The sequence below is a fragment of the Chelonia mydas genome, chromosome 3 (assembly GCF_015237465.2).
Source record: "Chelonia mydas isolate rCheMyd1 chromosome 3, rCheMyd1.pri.v2, whole genome shotgun sequence".
NCBI lineage: Eukaryota > Metazoa > Chordata > Testudines > Cheloniidae > Chelonia > Chelonia mydas.
In genome coordinates, this window is record NC_057851.1 from 162,719,821 (window position 1) to 162,738,350 (window position 18,530).

Genomic DNA, 18,530 nt, shown 5'->3' on the forward strand with positions numbered 1-18,530 from the left:
AGAATTTCCTTCCCTCTTAAAGGGACAAAGTAAGGTCATATCCACCATAATTTCTACTAGAAAGAAGTATTCAGACAAATTAAAGATATCTATGGCCTCATTACTTTGAATGAAGAGGACATGCCATACTTTGAGAAACACCACTTTGTATTTTAATGCACAAAGAAAGTACTTGATATCCAATTACTCAGCATCAGTTAGAAACTGGAAAGAGCATTTGACAGAACAGCCAAACAAGTGTCTCTTATTGATTAGTCTTGAGCTACTCTTTGAAATTTCTTCTCACTGGCTGATCAGCAATTTCTTTACTTCCCTCTCTCCCCTCAAAGAGAGGGGTTTTACATAGAAGACTGAAATTGTCTCAGCAAATCAAATAGTAATGGTTAGCTTCATTCAAAAAGCATCAAAATCTTCTATATTTTAAGCATATGAGGATTTCACCATGTTGCAAGTTATACTCTTTACAGAAAGCATCATGGAAAAATTACTAACATTCATTGTAATTAGAGTGTTACCTCCTTTTTGGTTTCTTTTTTTGGATCATAATCACTATCGTTTCCATCCATTGGATGTGCTTCTTCCACATCATCATCACTGAGGATAGACAACAGATGAGTAAACTTGGTCCTATTAGCCTGTTATTCCACTATTTTTGCCGATGCTATCTACAATTATACAGTTAACATACATTCTAAATAATGTTAGTCATACTGTTACAAGACACACAAACAGACCCGAGTTATGGTTATTTTGGAATTTCTTTTTAAGATGTAGTACACCCTGGAAGCATTTTTCTTTTGTTAAGCTCGTGTATGTTGCCATAATTAAAGCAACAGTTGGAAAAAATTATGTTTCTCTTGGGGAAAAAAAAGCAGGAAGACTTGGATTCAAGTTTATGATGTTCAGGCAATAGCACTTCTGGTGAAATGAAAAGTAAAAAACACACTCAGGAAGTTCAGTGTGTCTGTAATAACTGGAAAGTCTAACTAGACTGAAAGCAAATGGATTTGATTTTGTAGTCCTTAAGTAAGAGTCACTAATTATTTTGAATTTATTTAAAAGGCTTGCCTCCTTATTATATGTAGTTAGGACCTTTGCCTCTATAAAAAACTAAATAGACCTAAAAACAGTATTTACCATAAAAATGGAGAATAATAATTGCATGTTAAAATTTTTAAATTGAAGGCTATTTAAAGGTTTAAAAACATAGTACAGTAAACTGCAGAATGCCAGTAAAACAATATTACTGGACATTTCAGCAATTTGTAGTTGTTTAGTAACCTTTTCCTTCCCTCCTGATCCCACCCCCAACCAAGATTTCTAAGTCTTGTTTCATAGGATTTGTTTCACAGGACAACTTAGTAACCAGTCTGCTGTGCAGCTACAGCATTTGCCACAGAGCTGTTTACTTCCTAGAGCAGAAGTAAAATACAGTTTGTCTGTTGAAAGGGCATAAGACTAAACTAGGAGTACTCTCACCATTAGAAACGGCCCCTCCAGGTTAGAGTTGAAGCATATTGTCAAAAAAATGCTGCCACATCTGTATCTAAACAAAGAACTTCACTCTCGGGCAATTAGCTATTTAAAAATATTCAACCCACCTGTCACCTTGATTATTTCTATTGGCTAGTTTTCGAGCCTGTCGATCCATCAAGCTTGTCCTAGAGCGAGTTTTTTTCCACGAATAGTAATATTTTACAAGGCTTGCAATAGTCTTGTCTGGAAGCTAGAAGAATTAGTTCAAATATTAAAAAAATGCAAACTATGTAAACTAGTAGCTGAAGCATAATTATCTTACAATAACCCTTATATGAATGCTTTCTTAATTTTCCATGCATCTAGAGAAAGAAGAAAACACTTATGTTTTTCCACTTTAAAAAACTATTTCATGCTTTAACCAAAAAAATCTCATGCCACTTTTGTAAACAGAGAGTTTTTACAGCTATAAAAGGCTGAATAATACAGAAGCAAAAACAGAATTTAAGTTTCTTAGACTAAGTTATTTGGAGTAGGAACCCTATCTTTGAATATGTTTATATGGTACTTAGCACAATGAGGCTTTATTCTGATAGGAGCCTTCAGACTAAAAATATTTATATTAAATAATAGTTATAATCAGAAATATTACCTTACCATTTGTTGGATCCTGTGAAAGCTCTTCCCATGGAAACTAAAAGCTTGTTCAAATAGGACTTTATCTTCAACTGTCCATTCATCAGGGAAAGGAGTGAAATTAGGGAGATCCGCAAGGGACTTCTCAATGTTATGTTTATGCCAGAACAACATGCCAAGTGCCTTTGAAAAGAAATAATCCATTTTTGATTTTAGCTGACTTGTATCAAAGCCCACTTTAGAACATTACATTAAAAAAACCTATGTTAAATATGACTACTATCAAAAGAAAGTCACACTTAAGCTTCTCGTCTATTATGAATATGTAATACAGCTTATAAGGTTCTCTCCACAGTTACTTTGATCAGTGCGCACTTTTGCATTCCATCCATGCTGCAATACCTGGACCAGTCAGTCAATTCGAGGTCAGTGTGGCAGTATCACCTCTGAATTAGTTAGCATAAAATAGTGGTAGGCTCAAACTCTGACCTACTTTCTCCCTCTACAAACAAATATAGACTATGTAGTTCTTTACAGATCTTCCCGGGCCCAACTCCCAGCCCATTCAAACAAAAAGATTTCTGCTGTTCAGTGACCAGAAACCCACGCAGCTCTCTACCCTCACCTGCTGCATGTGCACATGCAGTAAAAATATTCATTAGGGAGACAAGGAATTTGCAATTTTAAAAGGCTGCTTGTGAGTAAATAAAATACAATTCTGAAACTCTGAATACATCCTGAATGTCCTTTTAACGATCCCCCAGCTCTCAAATAAAAAAAGCTGTCTGGCTTGTGTCAGGCATTTCCGTTGTCCATGGCTGTGTATGATATACCATAAAACAGACAACTTTAAATAAATCTCTATACTGGGTGTAAATAGTGAGTAATCTCTCTGTACTTCTGATAAAGACTCTAGAACAACTGGAGACTTTCCCCTCCACCCCACCCCAAAAAAACCCTTCACAGATTTTGCACCAAGTCTTGTTCATGACTTGGGGAATACTCAAACAGAACTGCCTATATTAGTTTCATACAGAACATATATGATAACTAACAGCTCATCATCAAGTCTCAGTGCCTTGATTTAATGGATCTACCAGCTTTTCCCCGACAACATTTTTCCACTCTAAGCACAAACTACCAGCAGTTTGTGTATGCAGACTTACTAATGAGCACTGTATCTTTTTCCTAAAGAGCACTGGGAAAAACAATACAATCTAAACTTTTTTCTGTACACATTCTAGACACCACAACATTGTCTGCCTCTCCTTCCAACAATACAGACTTAAACAGTCAAGTATTGCAATGAGTTCTCATTACTAAGATTTCATTATTATTTGCCCTACTCTTCTTCCCCAAAACAAGGTTATACAAGAGGATCTTTTACTGGTACAATAACTAAACTTTTGTTTTCTGTTACCCTTACTTTTACTATATTCATTCACTTGGTAATCTTTAAAATACAAGCTTGCTACAGATCTTAGTCATTAGTGTGAACTAGCAACGTTTACCTATACTGTTTTTTATGGGATAGCGGTTAAAGAGTAGTAAAACCAAAACACAGCTTTAACTACAACCTCCAAACACTGCAAGTTTTGAAACTTTGATAGTGTTTTTCTTGCTTTGAAACATGCCAGTTGAATTATTTTTGTATCACCCCACTAGTTGAAATGCCTTTGCAACAGCAACATGGAGAGCATTAAATCAATGTTATCATTTAAAAATATTTAAAAATTCTTACTTCCAAAATGCACAAGTCCATACCCAAAATTGCTTGCCTAAGAAACAGTTTTTTTTTTAAAGTTACATAAACACACAATTACATGACATGCCCAGTGTACCAAAACATACCAAACCTTTCAAAACTGTGCATTACAAGCTGAGTATGTCATGAAAATAAAGAGCGCAATCTTTTGCGCTGAATCCAGACCACACGAGTATGCAGATCCATAAACCTGCAGTGTTTGCTGCCATGCCTGAAGAGATAGCACTAGTTAATGGAAGCCAGTTGAAAAAAACTGAGTTGTGTTATACAGTAAACACCACCTTAAAAATCATTCATAGAATTTACCTGTTCCACATTGTATCCATGTTTTTCCTTTGCTATGGCAATATATTCATCCACTGTAAGAAAGCAATGCCAGAATTAATTTCTCTGAAAGTGTTGGTTCTGCTACAAAACCACAAAAAGTTAGTCACTTAAATGTAACAAAGCAGAGGTGTAGTTATGGATAACTGATATCAAAGTTTTGATTATGTGTTTCAATCCTTCTTCCCTACCTTTCGTACACTGCTTGTTTTCACAGGGTCTGATCTTGCAAAAGGTTATGCATGTGCTTAACTTTACACACTACAAGCAGTTCCAGGGAAGTCAGTGAGGTTTCTTGAAGTGTGTAAAATTGAAGCAGTGCAGAAACTATTTTCCTATGTTTGTACAGTGCCTATATTGTAGGGACTACAGTAATATACATAATGGTATCCACTAAGATACTTATGTCAATTTTAACAATATTTACTTATTTACCAGAGATTTGTTGATTGAGTGATCTTTCATAGATCTCACCGCTGGGGACTTTCAAAGAGTGGAGAATTGGGAGATTTCAAAAGAGAATTGAGAACTTTTATTTAACATAGTATATTAAAACATTCAGTTAATTTAAAAAAACCCTCAACTGCTTAGTTTTTAATCCCTTGATTTATCAGCATAATATTTAGCCACCCAATGGAGTCAATTGTCAATAGAAGTGTATATATGAAAGTCTGACCATTATCTTACTAACAGTAAATTTGTGACTTTACTGCAATACTCTACTTATGCCTAACCAAAATGCTTGGACAAAGTATCTCTCACTGACCTTAAATACAGTAACTCCTCACTTAACGTCGTCCCGGTGAACGTTGATACGTTGCTGATCAATTAGAGAACATGCTTGTTTAAAGTTCATAGAATATCAGGGTTGGAAGGGACCTCAGGAGGTCATCTAGTCCAACCCCCTGCTCAAAGCAGGACCAATCCCCAATCAAATCATCCCAGCCAGGGCTTTGTCAAGCCTGACCTTAAAAACTTCTAAGGAAGGAGATTCTACCACCTCCCTAGGTAACGCATTCCAGTGTTTCACCACCCTCCTAGTGAAAAAGTTTTTCCTAATATCCAACCTAAACCTCCCCCACTGCAACTTGAGACCATTACTCCTTGTCCTGTCCTCTTCTACCACTGAGAATAGTCTAGAACCATCCTCTCTGGAACCACCTCTCAGGTAGTTGAAAGCAGCTATGAAATCCCTCCTCATTCTTCTCTTCTGCAGACTAAACAATCCCAGTTCCCTCAGCCTCTCCTCATAACTCATGTGTTCCAGACCCCTAATCATTTTTGTTGCCCTTCACTGGACTCTCTCCAATTTATCCACATCCTTCTTGTAGTGTGGGGCCCAAAACTGGACATAGTACTCCAGATGAGGCCTCACCAATGTCGAATAGAGGGGAACGATCACGTCCCTTGATCTGCTCGCTATGCCCCTACTTACACATCCCAAAATGTCACTGGGCTTCTTGGCAACAAGGGCACACTGCTGACTCATATCCAGCTTCTCGTCCACTGTCAACCCTAGGTCCTTTTCCGCAGAACTGCTGCCTAGCCATTCGGTCCCTAGTCTGTAGCGGTGCATTGGGTTCTTCCGTCCTAAGTGCAGCACCCTGCACTTATCCTTATTGAACCTCATCAGATTTCTTTTGGCCCAATCCTCCAATTTGTCTAGGTCCCTCTGTATCCTATCCCTGCCCTCCAGCGTATCTACCACTCCTCCTAGTTTAGTGTCATCCGCAAATTTGCTGAGAGTGCAATCCACACCATCCTCCAGATCATTTATGAAGATATTGAACAAAACTGGCCCCAGGACCGACCCCTGGGGCACTCCACTTGACACCGGCTGCCAACTAGACATGGAGCCATTGATCACTAACATTAACACAACTAACAAGTTGTGCAATGCTGCCTTATAACGCTGTTTGGCAGCTGCCTGCTTTGTCCACAGCATGCAGAAAAAGCAGCCCATTGGACCTAGCTGGTGGGGGCTTGGAACCAGGATGGACCGGCAGCCCCCCTAAGTTCCCTGTGCGGCAGCCGCCCAGCAGGCTAACAATTGCGGGGCAGTTCAGCTGTCCCTCCCCACACTGCTGTGTGCTGCTCCTGCGAGTCTCCTGGTTGCTGGGGGCACGGGGGGGGGTGTGTGTGCGAGAAAAGGGGTGCTAATGTCAGGGTGTACCCCTCCCCCCACTCCTGTACCCCATCTCTACAGAGCGGGGGGACATGACAGGGCTCAGGACAGAGGGAGCTTGCTGGCAGCAGCTGCTGTCTCAACTTGCTGATCTACTTAAAAAGGCAGTGTACTTAGAGTGGGGTCAGCGTACTTAAAAGGGGCAATGCGCGTTACGTGCGCTCTCTCTCACTCACACACACACAGAGTAGGTCTCGGTCTCTTCCCTCCAACCCCCCCCCCCCCACACACACACACACAGTGTGTGTGTCTGTCTCTCTCTGCCATGCTGTGTCTACTTCCTCCATTCGTGCTGCCTTGTAGAGTGTGAGGCTACATTAACAACAATGTGTTAACACCTGAGGGCTCAGCCGAATGCTAGTTCATCATTTCGCAGTAAGGCATTCCCTGGGAAATATCTCACCTTCTGACTCCACCACCTCCCTTTTGTCTGGTGAAAAAAATTTCCCTGGAATCTAACCCACCCCATTTACATCAATTCTTATGGGGTAATTGGATTTGCTTAACATTGTTTCGCTTACAGTAGCATTTTTCAGCTTTGCTGTTTCATACACAACATAACTTATGCATCTTTCCCATATTGCAAGAGAAATTATGTGCTAAAAATTAGAAGTAGACAGTTCAACATCAAATGCAGTGAATCAGTTCTAGTTAATAGAGTACAATTTTCTTGGGAGAAGAGGACTTACACTTGGCATCTGGAATACTATGGTATGGAGACCACACAAGCATCCCTCCATTGTCTTTATCAGTATATTTTGTAGCACCTGTAAGAAAAGTTGTCTTAGTGTTTATTAATATGACCTAAAGTACAGTGTATTCACAGTTATTTCCCTCCACGTGTATAAGAAGACTAGCACAACTGAAGTGACCTAACTGCCATTCACAACTGGATATTAGATATGACTCCAGTTACCAGAATTTGATAATTAAAGCTGCTTGCCCAGGTTGGATTGGATGCAGAGTTTAGGGATCATCATGCTGGGGTAGTTCCTAGTTGAGCTGGAGGCAGTAAGTGTATTAGTTTCCTTGAAATGGACAACATTATCACAGTCTGATTTGTCATATGTTCTTGGTTGGGTTTCTTTAAAAGAGGCTAAATTACTTGCTGAACATAGCTGCAGGATGATGCTTGACCCTTAGAGCAAGAGAACAGCTATACTGACTGCTATATTCTTACACAGAGTTAATAAAACCATACATGATATCAGCCTTTTTACCACCTTTCTTGCCAAGTCTACCCAGCAGTTAGAGTAGACACTCCCTGGATTTATACAGAACCACGGTTTTCCTCAAGAAGCTGTCCTCTCGAGGGAATCCAGACCCATCTCTCCTTACTAGCTACTGAGTTATTTATTTAAGTTACCTATTGGCTCCCCCCCACACCCCAAAGATTCCTTCCTTTGTTTTTGCATTATCTCTAGCTAGTAGGCAAATGATCATTTTGGAGGCGAGGCGAGCGTAATGTTTTCTGGATGTGTACTATATTTAGTCAGTTTTTTTCCTTTAGATTTGTAGTGTTTTGTATTTGGTACTGTCTTTGCAGACTAATGCCAGTTACAGATGTTATATCGAAATACAATAAGCAAAAGTTTCATTTTAAAGAATGAAGTTAGCATCACAATTAGTTATGCAAATATATTAAATGCATCTCCTTCACCTGCAGCACAAGTCAAATATTTGTCAATCTGAGCCAGCAACAGTAACTGATCTCTTGAACGTAGGATAATTAAAGACAATGAAATAAGAGGACTACCAGAATACATGCTTGTGGAATGTTCAAGTTTAACATGGACATCAAAATCAATCAATTCATGTCCTGGATACCAGCAGCTATTACATATTCAAGTTTAGAAGAAGATTCAAAGCTTGAAGTTATCACAGAACTATAAAATGTAGGGCTGAAAGGGACCTTGAAAGGTCATCAAATTCAGCCCCCCCACACTGAGGAAGGACTAAGTAAGCTTAGACCATCCCTGACAGGTGTTTGTCCAAAAACCTCCCAAAACCTGTTCTTAAAGACCTCCAATGAGGGGGATTCCACAACCTCCCTTATAGTAGTGTTATTTGCACTTTGACATAATCTTTCATACAAGGGCCTCAAAGCACTATGCAAAGAGTGAAAAGATACAACCTAATATTAAAACCAAAAAGTAGTAAATACAGAGAAGATGCTTTTATAAGTCTGAGAAACAGGACTGGATTTTTTTATTATTTTTTTTAAATATAAACAGTGAGCTCTGTGTTATTTTGAAGAGCGCTCAGCAATGGATTAACTTTTCCAAGGGAGAAGTAAATTGAGTCCAAAGCTGAGCACTTCTTATCTTGTACTCAGTGATTTTTTTTTTTTTTAACCTCACTCTGAAGAAGATAGTTGTAAAGTTTGAGACATAGAAGTTTTTAAAGTATTGTTATTTTAAAAAGCCAAGTTGTTTTAAAAGTATCCGAAATTTAAGGTGCTTCATCTTTTTGAACTTAAACCACACTTTTAACCATTTAGGGGAAAAAAAATAAAGATATCAGAGTCCACCTGGGTTACTTATAAAACAATGCAATATATGGCCAAATATTTTTGCTTGCCGAGCATACATACATGAAAGTCAGCATTTATAGAGTTTATTCTAAACCAAGAAATAAGTCTTGAACAAGACACCATTCAAGTAATACTGAAAAAGCATGCTAAATTTTAAAAACACTCAGTATTTTTATTATTATAAAAGTAATATCTATTATTTACAGCCAGAAGCTTTGTACTCGGAATGACCATGGAATGAATAATTCCATTATGCCCCACTCCCAAGAGTTGAGCCTAAACCAAACTAGCTTAACTTGCATGTTGCTATTCCCTCCCCATGTCCTAACAGGGTGTCACACTGTTCCTTCCTAAAGGAAAGCCCACAGATGGAAGGATGAAACAAACAAGGACTCCTTCCTCTTTACCTTCTCCCACATATTCTACTGCAGGAAGGAGCAACCTAGACCCGACAGGCCACTGCAGGAGTAGGATGGCAGATACGCTGGTTGGATTAAGGCTTTGTGAGGGGAAACTTGAATGATTAGACAATTCCATCATGCCTCATTCTCCAAGTTTCTCCTAAACTGCTGTGTCCTGTAAGGGACTGATGGGGGGGGGGGGGGAAGGGGAGAGAAGTGGGGTTTTAAGGGTTGTATAGGTGGAAGGTTGGAATATTCTACGGAACAAGCCCTCAGACCCTTTTAAAAATGGGTGATGTTTTACCTTTGCAGAATGGATTTTACACGAAAGGCAACCTTTTCTAGCTAATTTTCATAGGGAGATGTGAATCCCATTCTCCCCACATATACGACTTCTCACTCCCTGAATTCAACCAAGCAGAATTCTCCACAGGATCCAGGGAGAGGATGCGGGGAAAGACCATGCTGAAGAGGCATCTGACCCAGCTGCCTTCAGCACAGGAGGGAGAAGTCCATTTGGAGAGGACCCTTTACATGCAATGTAGGGGGAATGATGCGTTCCATGTGAATTGGAGTGAAAGTAAGTTAGCTGAGGAAAAAGGACTCCAGCTCAAAAGACCACATGGTCTTTGACAAGCAGTTCCATTCTGCTTATTGATAAGTGGTAGAGGCAAATAGATGGAAATACTAGGGAAATTAGATACTAATAAACGTGAAAGGAAACGAGCTATCAGGCAGGGAGGATTAGGCAGAGAACTATGCAGGTTGAAAAATACTAGAATTCTCAGCATAAAAGGTCGACCAGTAAAACCTCAATGTAAGCTTCTTTTGGTAGAGCACGTATGTTGCACTGTGCATTGTACACCACCAGGTACACCAGTGCTGCTCAACAGTTGATACTTCAAAAATGACATTCCATCCAACTGAAGATGGCCTTTAATTCATCAGTTCTCCTATTTGTTGCTGTGCTAAAGTTATTCCACTATAGATTTGGAATGACACCTGTTAATTTTGAATTAATGTTAATAGCAATTACTGAGGCACACAGGTGGACACACAGAGAAAAAGTGATCTGTACAAAACTCAAGACTTTGGGTTTGAAGTGAATACTACTCTTAAAAGGATGTGTCAACTTCAAAAATACACCAAAGACAACTAACTGAAAGAGCAGAGAAATGTGTTTCAATTTTACTTTGTGCCTTCAACAGCGCTTCATATGTAGTCAATTTCTCAGCTTAGTCAGTTTATTTGGTTTGGGTGGGTCTTTCACACAGAGACAGGAAGAATGAACATTTTAAAAAATAAATAAATAAGCATCTCTGGAAAAACTGGCAGAGGAACTTGGGGGGGGGGGGGGGGGGGAAGGTATAGTATGTGAGGCTAAGTACATTTTAAACAAGCGGAGTAGAACCTGTTCTGAAGAGCTTGTACTGAATATAATGGAGAACATAAGAAGAGCAGTTCTGATACAGGAGACTCTCTGAAACGAGGGTGATTAGGGCCATGAATACTTCGATTAGACCCATAAAAGGGCCCTAAAAGAGGCAATATCTTAAAGTCCACAGGGGCTCTTCTGGGCACACTCCAGAAAGCTCCAAAAATAAATGGATCGAGCTCAGGTTGTAAGCCTTGCTGTACTCCAAATAAATCAAAGTCTATCAGATTTAGCAGAAAAGCCAGACAGAGGACCATCCTTCTCCTTCCCTCCCTCTTCTAAATACAACCAAAACCTTCCTCTGCTATCCATCTCCTCGCCTTTCTCCCTTGGAGTACATTCAATTGACTCATGAACCACACAATGACCCATTTTCCAACACAGCAATTTCTTTATCCTCTCTTCCAAGGGCCCAGCTTTAAAAAAGAAAGCAGCTTCATGATATTGACACTTCTATGGTGTCAGTGGGATATCAGTAAAAATAGGGGCTTGTTTGATATGGGATTGAGGGCATGTAGGACTAGGACAAAGAGACTTCAGTTTTAGCAGAGGTAGGAAACAGAATGAGTAGTTCCAGTGACAAATCAGCAGGAGATGACAAATTCTGGTTCAGTTGGGCAGTAGAAAATCAAAAAGGTTTATTTTGTTAATTGGCTAATTTCAGAATTTAGGCCGGTTATTTTATCAGAACTGTTTCTTCCATCCAATACATTTCTCTTCTTCCTATTAAAGAGGTATTCTTGTGTAACTTAGGTGTTAAAATGACAGCTACATTATGTCTCCCCAGCTGTTCTATTTAATGATAATATACATGTAGTTTCCTTTGGTCACATAATAGATTTCAACATTAAGGATGTGAACATAAAAAAAAAAAAAAAAAGTTGTCTGACACATTAACTTCCCCTCATGCTGCTCTACTCTCAACGAGAATCCCCTTTTCATGTTCTACAGTGGCATGACAGCATCAGTACTAACTCTGAATTTTATGACAACTACTTAAGATCTAATAGAGTCCACCCAATTATAATACTTAACATCTAGTTTACCATTATCTGAGTACCACGACTTTAACAATTAACACATTTTGTCATTTAATACAGCTATTTGCTCAACAGAAATAATTTGCAATGATGTAATATTTTTAAAAATTTGATCAAATGAAGCTGAGGATTCACTGCTCACACATGTACACACAAAATGAATGGATTTTGAATGCAAGTATCAGAGGGCAAAACTAGGTGTTAGACTTTATAGGCAGTTCTAATCAGCCACTGATTTTTCTCACTGTTTTAATAGAACGAAATTTTAAATATCAATTTGATGACTACCTACTTAAAAATCTAATGGAGTGCACCTAATTAGAACATTTAACACCTCAGTATACTCTACATAAGAGATATTTTAATGCCAAGAGCAAAGACATCAGGAGAGACATTCAGCTTTAAAGCTGCAGCATTACATTTAAAAATAGATATGCTTTTAACTTTAGCAGGCATACAAAATGTATGTCATCTTATTTGCAGTGAACAAAAATGTTGATTTTTCTCTTTTTAAAAACAGTGATCACTCCACAGCATGCACAGCTTTGTTACAGCATGATGTCTGGCTTTCAAACTGATGATGCCTCATAAACCTGATCAGAAAGGAGAACAACTGTTCAGACATCAGACATGGCAACATCTCTTTGGTTAAACACAGCACCTTACTAACGTGGTAGACATTTATTCTTACAATTCATGGGAGCAGTCATTCCAAGTTTAACTTTAATTTTGTAGTACTAGTATCAAGAAGGCAATGCAAGAGACATTTTAGAAAGTTTTCCAATACTAGTTCAGAAAAAATGAGAATTACAGTTCTTCTAGTTACAAAAATTTTCGGTAAGTAGATATACATTTTTAAGTTCCTTCCTCTAGAACTTCTGCATAAGAGGCAGGAGTATGCACAATCCTAAAGGCAATGCTATATTTTTGGATTCAAAATATGTAACATTTAGTTTTTTCACTAGTTACACAACAGAAATTGTTTTCAGAGATCACTTCTAAGATGACTCCCATCCACTTATAAGCTCTTGAATGCATACAAATTAATTTTATGCTGGTAGTGTCAATTCTACTGCATGTATACATTATATATATGGTGTTTAAGAGAAAAAATTTAATTGCAGGATTTAATGATTTTGCTGTCCTATAAAAGCTGGAGGATGTTCTCTCTTCACTGCCCAGTTATTTAAAGTATTAAAACAATTGCTAAATATTTTGCTTCTCTAGGTGGCCTGTAGGCAGAACAAGCCTAGACTGCATGTCAGGAGTGATCATTTTTTATCTGTTAAAACAAACATGTTTAGACTTACTAATGTAAACATAATAAGCTTTAACCATAACACTATTTATTAACAAAAATAGAAACCTGAAGTATGAAATAAGGTACTAGTTTCCAGAGGAAACCTCCTTACATCCCCAAAATTCCTAAGGGATGTACCCACTCCTAAGACAAAATCATTTTCAAAAGTGCTTCCAGACCCAAGAAGCAGGCTAAGGGCAACTAGTCCCCATCGACAGAAGCTCCAACTTGGGAGGTACCATGGGAGGAGCTCTGGCCCAATCCTCTTCCCGGCACGAATCATCTGACAGCAATGGAGCCTGTTTGGAGAACAGGAAAGTAGACAGGCTTCACTGTGACCACCACAGCAGGACTAACAGATGCGCTTAACACATTATTACTCTATTATAAATGTACACAAAATAGGTCTCTCATGTTTAGCTTATTAAGACCGAATGTCAGAGTGTATGTGGCTAGCCAATATCCCTTTCTTCCCCCACCCACTGTGTGGGCAAGAGAAGCTAGTCTGCAACAGTACAGATATTGAGACTACCCCACCTTACAAAACAAGGTGCTTGAAAACCCAGCCAAATGGGTCTACGTTTTAGAGGTGCTAGAACAAGGTATCCACTGTTTCTGCAACTCCTCCCACCCCACCCCAATAGAGGTCATATTAAGAGCATTATAAAGCAAAGATTTTTTCATTCCCTCTTGTAACCTGCACCTCCTATCTACAATGGGGGGGGAGGGGGGAGGGAAGAGACACTGACGCTTTGTCTGTAGCCCTGCCATCCAATCTTGGTAAATTAAACACAGCTTTCCCCTCTCAATGCTTTTCTCCCCCTCAGCTCACACGGAGCAGATGCTGCCCCTGCAATGCTCTCGTGACTGACAGCAAACACAAAGCCTAAAAACAAAAATCCACGTTAACCTTTGCAATGCAATGCTCCCACACAGTATTCAAGTGAAAACACAAACACACACCCCTCTCCATTATAAATCATTATATTAACCCCCATTTTCAAAACAGCAGCGACAAGATGTCAGGTTATAGTACAAAAGCTATTTACCAGGATCAAAGTCAGGGATTCGAGCTTGATATTCTGCTCCGACCCGCATTCCTACATCTGCAATGCAAGAGAAAACAAATGCATTACTGGGATTTTATCTTTAAAGGGCGGGAGGATGAGAAGGGGGGTGCTATTTAAATGAAAACTGGGAAATTCAACGATCTAGGCGGTCTGCACTCAATCCGAGACTACCAACAATCTTGCAAATTCAAGGGCTGCTCCCTGCGACCCTTGCGCTTCAAAAAGCCTCCAACCCCATCTCCTACACCAGCGATGCAAAAGCAGAGGCCCCTCCCCCCCACGGATTAAGGTCTATTACTTAGTGAAGGTGGGAGCTATTTACGGGGACTCCGGCGGTCCGCCGCAGCCACTCCGCGCAGCGCAGCGCACCTCCACCCCAGCCCCCCATGTGCAGTGCAGTGCGGCGCACGCACACGCGAGCCACGGCCAGACACGGCGCGCGGCCGCCCGACCTGCACGCGCGCAAAGGTCCGAGATGCGCAGTCTCCCGCGTTGCCCGGCGCAGGCGGCAGCGCTCGTGCCCTGAGCCGCGCTGCGCCCCGCCCCCTCCCCCGGATCAGCCTCGCCCAGCTAGGCCCGGCAGCGAGTCCGCGGCTCGTACCGTGCTCGTCGCCGCTGTCGCCGCCGCCGCTCTCCGGCTCCGAGTAGTGCCCGTTGGAGGGGCTACTGCTCTTGGTGCCGTTGGGGGCTGCCCGGCTCTTGCCCCCCAGGAACTCGGCTCCCTTCTCCATCATGCCCGGCATGGCGGGGCGGGGAGCGGCGGCGGCGCTGCCTGGCGAGGGGGAAAGTTAAAACGGAGCCGCCATGTTGCCCCCTCCCCGCCCCTGGCCCCCGCTGCTCCAGCCGGCGCCTCCGCCCCCTCACACTCTCCCCCCCCCCCGCGCCTCGCCCGGCCCCTACGCCGCCCACGGCCCGGGGATCCCTCCGCCTCGGCCCGGCCGGATCTATCCCCGAGGAGGAGGAGGGGCGAGGGAACCGCGGAAGGATTACGGTCAGCGGCGGGGGGGTTCACGATTATGGCCATTAGCTGCTTCCGACCCATCTCCCTCCGGGTGGGAGGTGGGAACTACTTAGCCTCTGGCCGCGCGAGGATCGGGGGGGTCGAGGAAGGAAGGAGCGAGCGAGCGCGCGCGCGCGCGCCCGCCACGCCAAGGCAGCCTCTGAGGCGACAGGGACGCGTCGGCGCTAACCCCCGCCACGCCGCGGGGAGCTCTGCTGGGGCGGGAGAGCGTGGGGGAGGGGAGCTACAGGCTCCGAGCTGTGTCCTGGGGGGAGAGCTGTGTCCTGTGGCGGGGTGGTGGGAAAGCTGCAGGCTGAGAGCTGGGGGGGAAGCTGCAGGCTGAGAGCTGGAGGGGGGGGGAGCTGGAGGGGGGGAGGGGGGGGAAGCTGCAGGCTGAGAGCTGGAGGGGGGGAGGGGGGGGAAGCTGCAGGCTGAGAGCTGGAGGGGGAGGGGGGGAAGCTGGAGGGGGAGGGGGGGAAGCTGCAGGCTGAGAGCTGGAGGGGGAGGGGGAGGGGGAGGGGGGGGAAGCTGCAGGCTGAGAGCTGTGCGCGGGGGGGGGGGGGAAGCTGCAGGCTGAGAGCTGTGCGCGGGGGGGGGGGGGAAGCTGCAGGCTGAGAGCTGTGCGCGGGGGGGGGGGGAAGCTGCAGGCTGAGAGCTGTGCGCGGGGGGGGGAGCTGCAGGCTGAGAGCTGTGCGCGGGGGGGGGGGAAGCTGCAGGCTGAGAGCTGTGCGCGGGGGGGGGGAGCTGCAGGCTGAGAGCTGTGCGCGGGGGGGGGGAGCTGCAGGCTGAGAGCTGTGCGCGGGGGGGGGGAGCTGCAGGCTGAGAGCTGTGCGCGGGGGGGGGGAGCTGCAGGCTGAGAGCTGTGCGCGGGGGGGGGGAAGCTGCAGGCTGAGAGCTGTGCGCGGGGGGGGGAAGCTGCAGGCTGAGAGCTGTGCGCGGGGGGGGGAAGCTGCAGGCTGAGAGCTGTGCGCGGGGGGGGAAGCTGCAGGCTGAGAGCTGGAGGGGGGGAGGGGGGGGGAAGCTGCAGGCTGAGAGCTGGAGGGGGGGAGGGGGGGGAAGCTGCAGGCTGAGAGCTGGAGGGGGGGGAGGGGGGGGAAGCTGCAGGCTGAGAGCTGGAGGGGGGAGGGGGGGGGAAACTGCAGGCTGAGAGCTGGAGGGGGAGGGGGGGGAAGCTGGAGGGGGAGGGGGGGGAAGCTGGAGGGGGAGGGGGGGGAAGCTGCAGGCTGAGAGCTGTGCGCGGGGGGGGGGGGAAGCTGCAGGCTGAGAGCTGTGCGCCGGGGGGGGGAAGCTGCAGGCTGAGAGCTGTGCGCGGGGGGGGGGGGAAGCTGCAGGCTGAGAGCTGTGCGCGGGGGGGGGGAGCTGCAGGCTGAGAGCTGTGCGCGGGGGGGGAAGCTGCAGGCTGAGAGCTGTGCGCGGGGGGGGGAAGCTGCAGGCTGAGAGCTGTGCGCGGGGAGGGGGGGAAGCTGCAGGCTGAGAGCTGTGCGCGGGGAGGGGGGGAAGCTGCAGGCTGAGAGCTGTGCGCGGGGAGGGGGGGAAGCTGCAGGCTGAGAGCTGTGCGCGGGGAGGGGGGGAAGCTGCAGGCTGAGAGCTGTGCGCGGGGGGGGGGGAAGCTGCAGGCTGAGAGCTGTGCGCGGGGGGGGGGAAGCTGCAGGCTGAGAGCTGTGCGCGGGGGGGGGAGCTGCAGGCTGAGAGCTGTGCGCGGGGGGGGGGAGCTGCAGGCTGAGAGCTGTGCGCGGGGGGGGGGGGAAGCTGCAGGCTGAGAGCTGTGCGCGGGGGGGGGGGAAGCTGCAGGCTGAGAGCTGTGCGCGGGGGGGGGAAGCTGCAGGCTGAGAGCTGTGCGCGGGGGGGGGAAGCTGCAGGCTGAGAGCTGTGCGCCGGGGGGGGGGGAAGCTGCAGGCTGAGAGCTGTGCGCCGGGGGGGGGGGGAAGCTGCAGGCTGAGAGCTGTGCGCGGGGGGGGGGGAGCTGCAGGCTGAGAGCTGTGCGCGGGGGGGGGGGAGCTGCAGGCTGAGAGCTGTGCGCGGGGGGGGGGGAGCTGTAGGCTGAGAGCTGTGCGCGGGGGGGGGAGCTGCAGGCTGAGAGCTGTGCGCGGGGGGGGGAGCTGCAGGCTGAGAGCTGTGCGCGGGGGGGGGAAGCTGCAGGCTGAGAGCTGTGCGCGGGGGGGGGAAGCTGCAGGCTGAGAGCTGTGCGCGGGGGGGGGGAAGCTGCAGGGCTGAGAGCTGTGCGCGGGGGGGGGAGCTGCAGGCTGAGAGCTGTGCGCGGGGAGGGGGGAAGCTGCAGGCTGAGAGCTGTGCGCGGGGAGGGGGGGAAGCTGCAGGCTGAGCTGTGCGCGGGGGAGGGGGGGAAGCTGCAGGCTGAGAGCTGTGCGCGGGGAGGGGGGGAAGCTGCAGGCTGAGAGCTGTGCGCGGGGAGGGGGGAGGAAGCTGCAGGCTTGAGAGCTGTGGCGGGGAGGGGGGGGAAGCTGCAGGCTGAGAGCTGTGCGCGGGGAGGGGGGGAAGCTGCAGGCTGAGAGCTGTGCGCGGGGAGGGGGGGAAGCTGCAGGCTGAGAGCTAGTGCGCGGGGGGGGGGAGCTGCAGGCTGAGAGCTGTGCGCGGGGGGGGGGAAGCTGCAGGCTGAGAGCTGTGCGCGGGGGGGGGAGCTGCAGGCTGAGAGCTGTGCGCGGGGGGGGGGAAGCTGCAGGCTGAGAGCTGTGCGCGGGGGGGGGAAGCTGCAGGCTGAGAGCTGTGCGCGGGGGGGGAAGCTGCAGGCTGAGAGCTGTGCGCCGGGGGGGGGGGGAAGCTGCAGGCTGAGAGCTGTGCGCCGGGGGGGGGGGAAGCTGCAGGCTGAGAGCTGTGCGCCGGGGGGGGGGGGGAAGCTGCAGGCTGAGAGCTGTGCGCGGGGGGGGGGGGAGCTGCAGGCTGAGAGCTGTGCGCGGGGGGGGGGAGCTGCAGGCTGAGAGCTGTGCGCGGGGGGGGGAAGCTGCAGGCTGAGAGCTGTGCGCGGGGGGGGGAGCTGCAGGCTGAGAGCTGTGCGCGGGGGGGGAAGCTGCAGGCTGAGAGCTGTGCGCGGGGGGGGGAAGCTGCAGGCTGAGAGCTGTGCGCGGGGGGGGGAAGCTGCAGGCTGAGAGCTGTGCGCGGGGGGGGGGAAGCTGCAGGCTGAGAGCTGTGCGCGGGGAGGGGCGGAAGCTGCAGGCTGAGAGCTGTGCGCGGGGAGGGGGGGAAGCTGCAGGCTGAGAGCTGTGCGCGGGGAGGGGGGGAAGCTGCAGGCTGAGAGCTGTGCGCGGGGAGGGGGGGAAGCTGCAGGCTGAGAGCTGTGCGCGGGGAGGGGGGGAAGCTGCAGGCTGAGAGCTGTGCGCGGGGGGGGGAGCTGCAGGCTGAGAGCTGTGCGC

At 46.8% G+C, this 18,530-nt stretch overlaps 1 protein-coding gene across 13 annotated transcripts in view; it reads right to left on the reverse strand.

Annotated features, from left to right (window-relative positions):
- RCOR3 (REST corepressor 3) overlaps positions 1-15,315 on the reverse strand; it is a 36,482-nt gene extending 21,167 nt beyond the window's left edge. For 2 of the 13 annotated variants that reach the window (XM_043543697.1, XM_037895767.2), the window contains exons 1-8: positions 14,767-14,937; positions 14,145-14,201; positions 7,076-7,153; positions 4,637-4,684; positions 4,184-4,236; positions 2,134-2,295; positions 1,602-1,726; positions 516-594 (exon numbers count right to left, since the gene is read on the reverse strand). In XM_043543697.1, the coding sequence (XP_043399632.1) occupies positions 516-594; positions 1,602-1,726; positions 2,134-2,295; positions 4,184-4,236; positions 4,637-4,684; positions 7,076-7,153; positions 14,145-14,201; positions 14,767-14,908 (744 nt within the window). In that variant the 5' untranslated portion in view covers positions 14,909-14,937. Of the gene's footprint in view, positions 1-515; positions 595-1,601; positions 1,727-2,133; positions 2,296-4,183; positions 4,237-4,636; positions 4,685-7,075; positions 7,154-13,334; positions 13,395-14,144; positions 14,202-14,487; positions 14,713-14,766; positions 15,052-15,155 lie in introns of those variants that run through there. The other 11 variants (XM_037895762.2, XM_043543696.1, XM_037895770.2 and 8 more) reach the window with 11 other exon arrangements.
- Positions 15,316-18,530: the final 3,215 nt, after the last annotated feature.